The following is a 13,026-nucleotide window of genomic DNA, read 5'->3' on the forward strand; positions in this document are numbered from 1 at the left end:
GGGCTTAGAGGGAAAAAAAAAAAAAAAGCTATTAACATCCTCATCTTCCAAACAAGGTGTGAAGACATGAAGTGCATTACCCCTCATGTGGCAGAGGGAGGCTGTGGCAGTGCTGAGAGCTGAGCCCAGAGCTCCTAAATGTCAGATGCCCACATTTTAAACATCACAGAGTAAACCCCATTTTGTGCAACTCCTCTACCTCAGGCAGGATCAAAAAGGAAATAGTGAATTACTTATTAAAAAAATCCAGTTTAAACTGTTCACTACAGAGATGGAAATAACAGGTTTATTTTAAAAATTCTATTTTCCTCCTAAATTTTGGACAGTCATCTGAGAAATTATTTCCAGAAGGCATCATGTATTAATTATGATAATATGTATAAATAATAATCCATCTGGTTCTGAATGCATTGGTGGGAAGTTGTCCTCAGGATGCCTCCTGTAATTTTGAAATGTTTAGCAGAGCTGGGCTTGGCTTTTAGGTGGCTCTTTTATAGTCTTTATTAACATACCTGTTTTCCTCTATGCTAAGATGAAGTCAGGCGACTGTGATTAGACATAGAAGACAAGACAGCTGGGAGATTAGTGAACTCTGATTCATGAAAGTGGGAGACAAGATCTATTCAATCATAAAGCCCATCCCATTCTCAGTGTAGGATTATGTTTTATTCAAGCCTTTTGCAACAGGAACCATATCCAAAAGAATTGAGGCAGACAAGATGCCCTAAGAAAAATGAATTTGCTCTCTGTATCACACAGCAGGTTTTGTTTCCCAGCTGCTTCAGCTGAGCTTTAGATCATTTCATGGAACATCAGGCAGATGCAGTGCATGATGATCTAAGCTCTCACCTCCCAGGATGCAGGAGGAAAGTAAAGTTGAGGGAGGTGCTGCGAGCTTGGGGGATATGGGGGTGGTGCAGGAGGTGCAGGGTGTAGGCACACAGCTAGCAAAGGGAACAGAGAAGGGACTGGGCAGAGTTTGCTGCCACTGGTCTGTCAGAAGGCAAGTTCCTTTCAGCAGACATACCAGCAAGGCAAGACATCTTCCTGAAAGCCTTAAGCTGCCTCACCTGTTTGCTCAGAGCTTTCTGTTTAGAAAAAAATTAATTGTCCTACTTTGATGTAAATAAAACCTTCTGCTTGTCTTTGGGGAGCTCAGTTCCAGAGGCAGCTGCCTCAGAGCTCTGCCTGTCAGTGGCTCCCATCAAATAAATCATTACAAATCCTTTGAGGCAGGAATCAAGCCAGACCATCTCCTCTCTCCCCAGCCAGCCTTACAGCCGGGCTGCAGACTGTCTTTGCTTCCATGAGGAACTGACTGTTTTTCACAAACAGAAGAGTGTCCCCTGGAGGGACTAGTGAGGATGATTTGTGAGTACCTAGTACCCTGGTGTCTACTTAAGTCTTGCTTTGTTTTGCTTGGTTCATGACCCAGCCACGTCAAGATCTCTCACCCATACAGCATGAAAATAAAATACCCTGTTTATGAAACAATTGTGAATATGAAACATAAAAAATGGTGTCTGTCTGCCCCTCAGATGTGCATATAGTTCATAAAGTCAGATCATTTAGGAATTGCAGGTGAGAAGCAGCTTGGGAATATTGTAATGTTCAAAAGAGCCTGATTTTGGTTTTTCCAGAGGGAATTCTGATCTGGTCTCTTTTTTTTTTCCTTTCAGCCATTGGTCCAGACTTTTCCAAAACACTCCTGAAGAAGTTAACTCTTGTTAAAGTGGGTGGTGAAGTAATCATTGAGTGTAAGCCGAAAGCTTCCCCGAGACCTACTTATTCTTGGAAGAAAGGAAAAGATATCCTGAGAGAAAATGAGAGGTAATGTCTTAAAGTAACCATTTCTTTCATTAGCTTGCTGCAACCCAGGGGCTTCCAGCAACGAAAGCTAAATTTGTCATTAATAGCTTCCAAAATTGACTTGCAAATACATGTGAAAACAGCTAGTGTTCAATCTCAAGGAGCTAGGGGTGAGTTTTCTATTGTCATTGTGTTCATCTCAGTCTCTGTGTACTATTAAAGCATCCCTGCCAAGAAGCTGATAAAGATACATTCTAAAAAGCAAATATTTTGCTTCTGCATTGCTCTAAATAGCCATTGTTTTCCAAAAAAAAAATTCCTAGGAGATAAAACCCTCCACTGGAAATGACACTGCTCGGGCACATTACTCAGTGTCCCACAGATAGGAATGATTTGGGGTCAGTAATTAGTTTGGCAGTCCTAGCACCTGACTTGGAGATGGCTTTTTCAGACTGGACAAATATTTTTTTCTTATTATTTTTTTTTTAAATTCAAAATAATAGTAGGAGCTTCCCTTTCAAATTTCCATGCATGGTTTTGTAGTGATTTGCTGTTGACTGTGCAGAGGTGCAGTTGTGTTACCTGTTCCACTGGTGCCTGAGAATGGGAACCAAAGAGCCTCATTCTACTTTGGTGAGAGAAAACACTGGTTTATTTGGGTAAGAGCCTCAGAAGGGAAGGAAATGTGAGTGGCTGTGCTTCTGTGTTTCTTCCTTGGTCACTGCTGTGCAATGCTGACAGTAAAGTGTGATTTATTCCTTTTTTAGCACTACTCTCTCATCTGCAAACTTACCTAAAAGTTGGAAGCTGTAATATAGCAGAAACCCCTGGATCCTGATTTCCCAAGGGAATGAGGCTCATGTGCTGGTAGCAGCTCGGGTTTGCTTGTGTGTTAACTTCCCAATAACTTTTGAACTGGCTGTAGGTGATTCAGCTGGTTTCCACCAAGGCTAAGAGAGGAAGAGATACACCTCAAAACCAGCAGGTTTCTTCAAAGCTTTGTGAAAAAAAAGGCAGCTGGGAAAAGGAGACACTATTATGTCTTCTAGTTACAACCACCCTTGCTCTGGGCAGGGCCACCTCCCACTAGACCAGGTTGTCCCTTCCAACCTACCCTTTGAACACTGCCAGGGATGGGGCAGCCACAACTTTCCTGGGCTCACTGAGCAGCTCAGTGTTGAGCTCAGGAGCAAAGGGCAGGGTGTTGGTGCTGGTGGCAGCAGCAGGCTGGCTGCCCTGCTCCTGCCTCTGCTAGCATGCTGTGCCAGAACCTGGGACCTCCCACCCAGGCACCAAGCCCTGGAAAGCAAACCAGAGGTGAAATTTGCCCAAGCAGGTGTGAAATTTTCTGCTACTTCAGCCCAGGGTTGTTTTTTTTCCCACCAGCCAGACTGTCCAGTGGGGCCTGTCTGGCAAAATGTCTTAATGAACACTGCTCTGTTCACTTGGCACTTGGACCTACTTAGTTCTTACACACTGTTGGTTGTGTCTCCTCTGGGGATGAGGGTGTTGAATCCTCTCCACTGCCATTATTAACCACACCATCCTTCCAGTATGTACCTGGAGAGTGTGTGAAATGCACAGTTAGGAAGTTATCTGGTCTTAGGTGGTCGTGGCATTGTTCTTCAATGCTGTCTGTCTGACACAGGGCTAGGAGAGGCCAAATGTCTGGTCCTCTGCTTTATGTATTTCTGGTTTAATCTACTGCTGAACATTATGTCCTCTCTGCCATCCCACACAACAACAGCATTGACTGGAGTCCAGTCCTACTGCCTCCCTACACCCACGCTTATGTCTGGGCTTCCAGCAAGAACTTTCTTGGCTATTGAAAATATCTATTGAAATATAGGAAGTTGCCAGAAAAAGCTGTTGCTGAATCTCTTCATCTAGGGCAGAAAACAGAACTTCGAGACAGGCGTGGGAGAGGAAGCTGAAATGAAATCTCTGGTTAAACTTATGTTAAAGAGTCCTCTCTGAGTTCCAGAGAGGCACCTCAACATCTGGATACTGCTCCAAACTCAACTGGATGATGTGAAGGTTAATCAATATAGATGATCCTTCCAATTCCAGGTGGAGGTAACAGCAACGTTATTGTGTCAGTCCTTGCTTTGAATGTTGGTGTGCAGCCTGACAGCTCCCCTCACAATCTCCTCAGCAATTCTTCTGGGGGCCTTATGACTTTTCAGATGGAGTGTAATGGTAGGGACTCCTTGCTGGAGACAGATGTTGTGTGCATAAGATTTTGCAGCTGGGACTCTTGCTCTGGAGGCTGCTGCTGTCCAGAAGGCAAAACTAAGTGTGTTGTTCAATGTTTGCCCAGAGGGCAGAGTCTACCATGGAAAAAGGAGCTTTATTGTTTCAGGTTTCCTATTCTTCTCTGGAGGCTGAGGTGGTGTGTGCTGCACCCCTAATGAATAACCTGCCCTGAAGGTATCTCTTCCTGGTGGTTGAGAACTGCACAATTGTGGTATTAGACATTCTGCCCTGGGGTGCAATTACATTATTGCAGTCATTAGAGGCAGTTCATCTCCATAATAATGGAAATCCTGCCTTGGAGGCCTAACTGAGCCAAAATAATATTAGTAGCCTGATTCCAGAAGGTAAATTTTATATAGAAACAGCTATAGCATAGAGATGTGTTGCAAATGCTGCTCGGAAACTAAGACTGTTTCTATATGGGTGAAGATACAAGATAATTTTCTATCCCTGAGCTTCCCTTCACATTTCAGTGCAAAATGGCCATTGCACTTAGTACAAACCAGCATCCTGAGGCCACTGGTAGAGTAAGAGCAGGTGAGTCTGCTGCCTGCCACAGTATCTGCCACCTTGCACACCACTGGGACAGGAGACATGACTAAAATACACCTGCCTGCACCAGGAACAGGGAATACCTTTTAGATGGGAGTATACATGGGATATAGTCCTCATACAGGCATTATATTCAGAGACATGATCTTCTGCAACTATTACACCATGTGAAAGACAGATGATTCAAACTATGCCTTTACCTTGTTCCACAGCTGTCTCAGAAACCAAATCAATCATCCCTAGGTAGCAGTGGGAGTTACGGAGATAGAGGGTAATTTTATGTGAGATTTACCAATATAAACCAGAAATCCATTGTTACCCACAAGTCTGGAAAAACTTCCATTAATTGATGGCCCCTGTATAACACTGAAGTGAAAGAAAGCAGGTCTGTAAGGAAGAGTCTTTCCTTTTAAGTCCTGGCATCCCCCAGGCCACAGTGTTTCCCACCTGTGACAATTATTTCCTGGCATTACCCTGGATTTATTATTCCTGGGCAGGAGCAGGAGGGAAAGCCATGGCAGGCAGATTCTTCTGGCGGGATTTTGTTAATCCTCTCATGATAATTCAATTCCATCTAATGACACCAGGTTAGATGCATTTCTTCCTGAGACTAGTGCTTTAAGACCTCTCTTTTCAGGTGATCTGATCACAGAAACCTTTCCATTTCTTCCTCATGATGGTGCAGCTCCCAGGGACACCTGCGCTCGGTGGGTAGTGCCAGTGGGTCATCCTGCCCCTGCTGGAAATCCAAAGTCATGCTAGTTGGTGGCTCATTCATTCAGATTTCATGGGTGCAGAGGGGAAAATCAGGCTGTGGGTGATGAGAGACAAATCCTGGAGCTACACAGAGCACTGCCAGCTGAAATGAAAATAAGCCTCTGCCACAGCTGCTCCCACACTCCGAACTGTTGGAGGAACGACCAGCAATGGAACTGTAATTCTCTTTGAACTATAGATCAGCAAGCATTTCTAAAATAATTTAAACCAGTTCATTCAGCAGTTAATGTAAGACAGTTAATTTTAAACCAGTTAATCTCCCTTAATTTCCACGTGGTTTCCTGGAGCCCACGAGAAACCAGCACTGCAGCCCACCCAAGCTGTGGGTGCTGTCCTGTAGGTGGGCAGCCCCTGAGGGCTGGGCTGTGGGAGCACTGGGCTTTAATGTTGCAGCTGAGACTGGTCCTGTGATCTGCATCTACAAACAGGGGCTTTTTGTCACCGTGCTTCACAGACTGCAGTCAAAAGGGTATATTCCCTTGAATTAATGAGTCTTTAAAATATGTACATAGTGGCCTTCATGTGGCCTAATGTTCTCCTGAAGCTATTGGATGTCACATGCATCCTGCCACCAGATGTGTACCTAGTCCAGGACAGAAAAATTATTTTACTTTTAAACCCCAAAACAAATTGTTCTCCCATTCCTGTTCATGTAAAGCCCTTACATCTTCAGAGCTCTGGTTTTTTTCTCCCCATGAACATACAGTGTACACATTGTTTACGCAGTTTAATTGTAAGGAAAGAAATTCATAAAAAAACAAATGATGTTCTGTGCTGGTAGCAAAGAATATGAAAGTGTCCAATTAAACAGCCTCTCACTATGACTCATATAATAGCAACATCTGTTATCTTAATTAAACAAGTTTCTATATAAAGGGACCCTTCTAGTGCACTTTGTTAGAGCATGATCTGACCTAGATACTCCAGGCACGCTCACTGTCTTCATGGAAAATTTCCCAGTTGGTCCCATTATCTTGCAGTCTTGACAAGCTTTGTGATATATGAGCATATGTTTGCACACACAGAGCCATGCTGCTTAAAGCAGGGACATTTTTAAGGGTGTTTTTTAACTGCAAACCAATAAAAGCACAGAAAAACAGCATATAATGGCATTTACCCATCGACTGCAGTCACAAAAGCATTTTGAAGTGTAAAGAGTGGCTGGCTAACACCAGCCCTGTCAGATAGTGGAAAGAGAGCTGCTCTCTCCTTTTTCCAGGTATCTCATGGTTCCTGTCCACCATCCTAGGACCTCCTCACAAGGATTGCTGATTTACAGACCCTTCAGTTAGGTAATATTTTTGTAAGAGGAATTTTAACTTATTCACTTTGATCCTGTCATTTTGAGAAGGAAAACTTGTGAAATCAGTAAAGAAAGGCTTTTCTCTTGTTCTTTCAGTATGCCTTGAGTTTAAAACTCAAGTTGTATAAATTCCAGTTTTTTATTTGTTGCCTCAAACTTCCTAATTAGTGGTTAATTACTTTAAACAGCCAGAAAGAAAATGGCACTAGGACAGACAGCTCATCTTTCCCAGTCTGGTGCCAGCATACAAACCGTGGTGATATTTTTATACTGATTATTTGAGAGATGAATTGCCAGCAGTGGCTTTTGGGGACACAGTCTGTGACACTTCAGCAGAAAATCAAACCTCAAAGGATGTCTCCTATCATTGTTTTGCATTAATTGCGTTCACTGGCTTTTTTTAATAAAGCACCTGTGCAATTTCTTTAAGGCAGACAGGTAACCAAACCATCAATAACTTGTCGGGTTTTCATTACATCCTGCCTGGGCAAAATGAAAAATGACACCCTGCAAATAGCTTTTTGAAGTTTGAATCCACAATGCCACATTTGTCTTAGTTTTCAAAGACAATGGCAGAAGATGGCTCTACTTCATTGGAACATCTGAAATAACTGGCATGTCAACTTACTTTAACCAATTTTCTGCAAAAAGAGAATTAAAATGAACCAGGAAACCGTTTGATTCAGTGGTCAGAGATGCTGGAAAGCCATCATCCTAGGTTCAACGGGACAGTGGTTGTGGACTTTGTTTTGCAGCAGAAGCTGGTTTCAGCTCTGTGTTCTGGAAGATCACAGTTCAATTTCATGTGGCTGTGGGTCTGTCAGCTCAACACTAAACACTTGTAGTTCAGTGGGGGCTCATGTTAAAACACACTGATTAGTGTGTTCTGAAATCTATTGGTGGAAACCTGTGAGGTTTGCCATAGTTCTCTTTAGGAGCAGGTCACTAACTTTTCCTTGCTTCTTAAGGATAGTTACATGGTCCTGTTTTCTTTGTGTCTGTCTGGCAAAGATAATAAATCCTCTTGTGTTTGTAGTTGGAGAGATCTATTGGATGCTTGTATGGATAACCCTGTAAAGGGTCTCTCCACAAAGCTTTGCTGTCCATCTGTTTTGCTTCAGCAGCTTTCTGCTGACTGAACCTTCCTTCAGTATTGACAGTAAGTTGGTGACTCCAGTTCATCCTTGCATTGCCTTTTCCCTCTGATCTTCAGCAAATGTTTCTAGCAAAAGTTTCCCTGAGAAAGGTTAGAGATTTACTTGGAATCCAGATTCCACGTTGCTTTCTTTTGTATGTGCAATTAGGCTGATCCCTAAAATTTGCACATTTGTTTATGTGCTCCTGTAGAGCTAGAAAATTCTTTCCTGCAGCCAGCCAGAGGTGGTTGTTGAGCACAGCAACCATGTCAGTGAATGGAATCCCAACCCACACCAAGTTTCAGCTGGTGTTCTTGAAATTAGACTCTCTCTCACACCTTGACACAGTCTCCTGTAGCATCTGCAATCTGTTCCTGTTTTCCCAGCAGATTCTTTTCAGCGTGGTGCTATTGTAGTATTTGGTGATACACGTGTAGGACATCACTGCTGCCACTGCTGCTGCCAGAATGAGCTTGGGAGAACAGCCCAGCCAAGGTTTGAATGAACTCATAGTGCTGTTGTGACCCAAGATATCTAGAGAAGTCTATGGGCTTTTATCTTGGGACTTGTGTATTAAATTTAAAAGGTAGGATCCTGCTTACAGAGGTGGGCAAAAGGGGAGGATGAAGCATCCAGAAAGCCCCATCTCAGAGGCATCAGACCTCCAGGGCACGGAAAGACTTGTCCCATGTTTGCTCAGCCTTAATGAAAGCACTGTCACCCACTGCCTGCTGTTAAACAGCTTCTGCTTTTCCTACTTGAGGTGACTCATCTTTATGATTATTACATTCATCTCTAGGTATCATGCATATGGCTGGAAATTATTTCTCCCTCTCTGCAAAGATGCTCGAGGAAAGAGCAAGTTCCTCCCTGCAGTGCTGTTGTGTCGGAGGCAGCAGGATCTGCTGCCCAGCTCCAGGCAGGTTTCTCTCCATTGTGAGCACACACTGCAGCCCAGGCTTTCAAAAATAAATGCCTGTAATTAGTCTCCTAAATGCAATTTGAAATTGATGTGTGGTTCAGACTTCTCCAGCTGAAGAAAACAGCCACAACGATTTTAGTCAGTCTGTAGCATTTTGAAGGAAAAAAAATTGCTATCAAACATTTCTTCTCTTGGACATTTTCATGACTAAGAGCAGGAAGGTAATAATTTCATAGTTAGGGCCAGACTTTAAGAACCTTATGTTTAAAATCAAAGGAAATAATTATATGTCTACAGAGGAAAAAGGATTTCTAATGAACTTTTTAGACAACCTACCTAACTCTGATTTTTTTTATGATTACTTAAACATTGTTTTTAAGTGATGTAAATGTGCCTTTGGATCTTGTAAATCTATGTTAATGGCATTTACAAGTGGAGTGAGTAATTTATCTTTGTACTGTGGGCATTTTGTGTTGAAACCAGAGGGAAAGATGTGTTATCTTTGAAAGACTGTGCCTTTGGGCTTCTGTTTGGGGTGGCATCAGCTGGAACAAATAAGGTGAGACTGTGTTTACTGCTTCTGCTCTAACCTCTTGAAGGCTTCTAGAAATGGTTTGTGTCAGCAGCTGATGCACTGAAAATCTTCCAGAGATTTTTATTTTTTTTCTCATAAGAGAATAATTTTTATGAGCTTCAGCAGAGTTCCCTTTAGTGCTTATGTTCTTCAAACCTTCAAAGCCTCTGCTGTAGGTAGAGGGTGCTGGGTTGTCCTCATCAGGGAAGGAGGTGTTGGCGAGAGTGGCTGGAAGCTGCGCTTCCAAATGTGATCCCTCAGACTTCCACTGTCCTTCATAGTCTGGGAGAAGTCACTTAAGCTCTGTGCCTCTGCCTAAAGTCACTGCCCTGGAAGAATGAGCACAGCAAATATTTCACCCAACAGCAGGTGACTGAAAACAGCAGTGACTTCAGAGCACCTGCTGCTTCACACAAGATTCGCCTGGCTTTGGGGAGCAGCGTGTCTCTTGGTGGGTAATTGTGCATAAAGGGATGTTTTAGCCTTTCATGGGACAGTTTGCAAGTGTTCTTTGCCCGTCCATGGCCACCAGCAAGAGCCACCCAGAGGAGAAGTCCTGGGGTGGCTGGTGCAGAGCATCCCCATCCTTCACCATGCCCTTGTGGCTTTCACAGGTTTATGGCAAACAGCCACCTTAGTCTGTAAAAATACACTGTGGGGTTGCAGAGCTGTGGCAAAGGGCAGTTTCCCTTGGGGAATGGTCTTCATTTCCCACAAAAATCAATGGAAAAATTGGCTCTTTGTGCCATTGGACCCTTCTAGACTTGCAAAATCTTCCCATATAGCCCTAATCATCATTGCCTCATGTCCAAGGAACATGTAAAATCGAGCTTCCCTTTGGTTTACTCCTCTGCTTCCTCAAATATTTATTTTCATGACATGTTTTTTCTTACAGTACTTATTTTAATTTCATGTGTAGTGAAAAAAAAGAGTGGAAAGGGACAGGAGGCAAAAGGTTTCTGTCATTTGAAATTCACAGCAGCCTTCTTGTTTCCTTCAGGGTCCCTAGCAGTGTTTGTGTTTGGTTTTCATTTGTTTCTCCCCGTTATCAGCATCCCTTAAGAAAAGTACTTTGTAGCAAACTGTTCTTAGATAACCTGGGGGTATTTTTATATTTGTATTCTGACTCTGGGCATCTTTAGACAATTTACACTAAATTTAATAGCTGTAAATTCTCCCTTCTTTCCCTTCCTCCGCCCCAATCCTTTGGGATGAGGTTTTGTCACTTCCAGACTTGTCTTAAAGATTTATGGACAAAAGTAAAGGGTGATGATGAAACACAGCTTTTGTGTTTATAGATATTAATCTAGGCTGGGTGCAGTATTATTTCTTTGGACTGCTCTGTCATTGCAAATAAACAATTTGTTGAAAAAGACAATTGTGGGAGAACTTGGGATGCCAGTTCTGTGACTGGTTTAAGCTGATACTGAATTCAGTGGAGTTATGTTGTTTGATGTTGCCAAAGGGGCCTCTACTATTTTCTCAAAAATATTTATCCGAACAAAATATGTTCCATTTTTTTATGTCTCTCTAGAGTAATATTTGCCATTTTTTTAATGATAATCTGAAAGAATTGCAATGTGCACTCTCCTCACCTTTTATTCTTCATACTTAGCAAGCCTGTAAATGAAATCCTAAAGTGAAAACACGTTTGCACACAACAGTTCACCTTGCTGGAAGAACGTATTTGTAGTTATTGATCTGGGGGATCAATATCAAGAATTAAGTAAAAAGAAAAAGTAGCACTGTAGTTTTTGATGCAGCAGGGTAAGAGCAGCTATTACCTAGCACAGCCATCCAAAAGATTGGTTTTAATGCTCTGTGCTTTCCTCTTGTAGTCCCAGAACACAGAAGATGCCAGATGAGCCCTAATTCTGTGCCCCATAGACATCTGGCCAATTCACAGTTGCTGTAATTTAGCACTAAACCTCCTGGTGTCTTTTGTGACCCAAAGGTGCTAGTAAAAATGGTGCAAAGGGGATGTTCCTCAGGGCCTTCTGCAGCCAGTGTTTTTCCTGGGACAAAATACATGTATATTTTACAGATGGAGAAGCATTCCCACAACAGAGATTCCAGCAGCCCTGTAGATCTGTGCCACACACAACCCCAAGCATTCAAACACCTCATTCTCAGGCTCTTTAGGTCCATTTAAAATGTATCTCCAGCCGAGCTTGTGAGAAATATTCTACTGAACTCAGTGCAACAGAATTTTACCTCAGTTTATTTTGAGCAAATGTAGTTCTTACCTGAAAATTAATTATAAGGAGTTTATTGTTAAGAGACCTGCCAGTTGTCATGGATAAGGACCTTATCTAATGCCTGCTTTCACTAGGAGAAAGACGTGCACTAAATTAAATGGGCTTTGACTGAATCTCTAAATTAGCTCAGGCTTTTCTGTGAACCATGAAAAGACAAGTAGTTACAGACAAATAAGTACGAAAGCAGCTGTAGGTGGTTATCTAAATCAAAACTAACAGGTCCTGGACAAGAAGTTGCAGTTGCATGGAAGAATGCAGTGTGATAGTCCACCCCTGTTGTGAGTTTAGGTGGATGATCAAATGGAAACCACTGTACTGCTGATCTAACAGACAGTATTGTTGTGTGTTTCACTCAGACTTACCCTAACAGACCCAACTTGTCCTGTCCTTTCTCCTGTTTCTGTACTGACTGCAGCCCTCAGGATGTGCTTGTGTCCCGTGTTGGTGTCAGTGTGGACACCATCCCTTTCTTACCCATTTTCAGAAGCACCTGGAGTCATAGGACATGGGTGATGCTCAAGGCTGAAAAGCCCTGACTGCTTACCAAGGGGATGCTCAGTGGTTTTGGCTGGTAGTGGTGTAGGGTGGTATGTCTCAATGGTGTGACAAGCTGCTGGGTGGGGGTTGGGGTCAGGGCTCTCCCCTCACCAGGGGCCGTCAAGGGTGTTGAGTGGAGACGGAGAAGTTGGCCTTGACCTCAGTGTGTGCTTTAATAGGGATTAATGTTACAAAGCAGAAAGCTCTCACCTTACTGTTATTTATTTACACAATGTAAAGGTTGTAGTCACACATGGAGTCAGCATCCTGGGGCCACAGGAGTTATTAGCTGTGGACCACACTCTGAACCAACCATTCTTCAAGTGACAAGCAGGTACTTGCGAGCCATGTCCCTGATCTGGGGGAGGGCTGTGCTCTGAGCAGTAAATCCTCCCTCTCAGCCAAACCTGTGAGTACTGCTAGACTGCACTGTGTTCTTCTGAAATAGCCTAATGGCCAAGACTGCTTTTATGAGATCATTTTAATAATCCCAGTCTCTGCCTCATTGCACGGGAAGCGTTATTAAAAAGGTAATAAACTGCTACATAGTCATGCAATAGAAATAATTTGATAAATAATGCAATTGCCTGGAATCATTTACATTTGCAGCAGAGTTGTGGCATGAAGCAAAGTTGCTGTTAGGCTAAAAATTGCTCTAGATATTCCTGCCTATCAACTATAGGAAAAAAAGCTGAGCGAACACACTGCTGAGATTGTGCTCTGGTCTGTCTGGTGCTTTTGCTTTCTTCCTCTGCTTCCAACCCCCCCAAGCCCAAGCAAGGCTCTGGAGGATGGACAATAGGCCATTCATCATGTCAGCTGAAATACACTGTTTTTCACAGGTACATTTAACTTAAATCCTCTCTCAGAAGACGGATTATCTCTTAGGAGAACTCTGGCAC

General features: G+C 42.9%; 1 protein-coding gene across 1 annotated transcript in view; it reads left to right on the forward strand.

Annotated features, from left to right (window-relative positions):
• The window catches only part of CNTN4 (contactin 4), a 107,229-nt gene that overhangs the window by 53,802 nt on the left and 40,401 nt on the right, over positions 1-13,026 (forward strand). Inside the window, 1 exon segment of the mRNA XM_010003347.1 lies at positions 1,680-1,830. Coding sequence (XP_010001649.1) covers positions 1,680-1,830 — 151 coding nt within the window.

This window comes from Chaetura pelagica, unplaced genomic scaffold (assembly GCF_000747805.2).
Source record: "Chaetura pelagica isolate M959 unplaced genomic scaffold, ChaPel_1.0 scaffold328, whole genome shotgun sequence".
NCBI classification, from domain to species: domain Eukaryota; kingdom Metazoa; phylum Chordata; class Aves; order Apodiformes; family Apodidae; genus Chaetura; species Chaetura pelagica.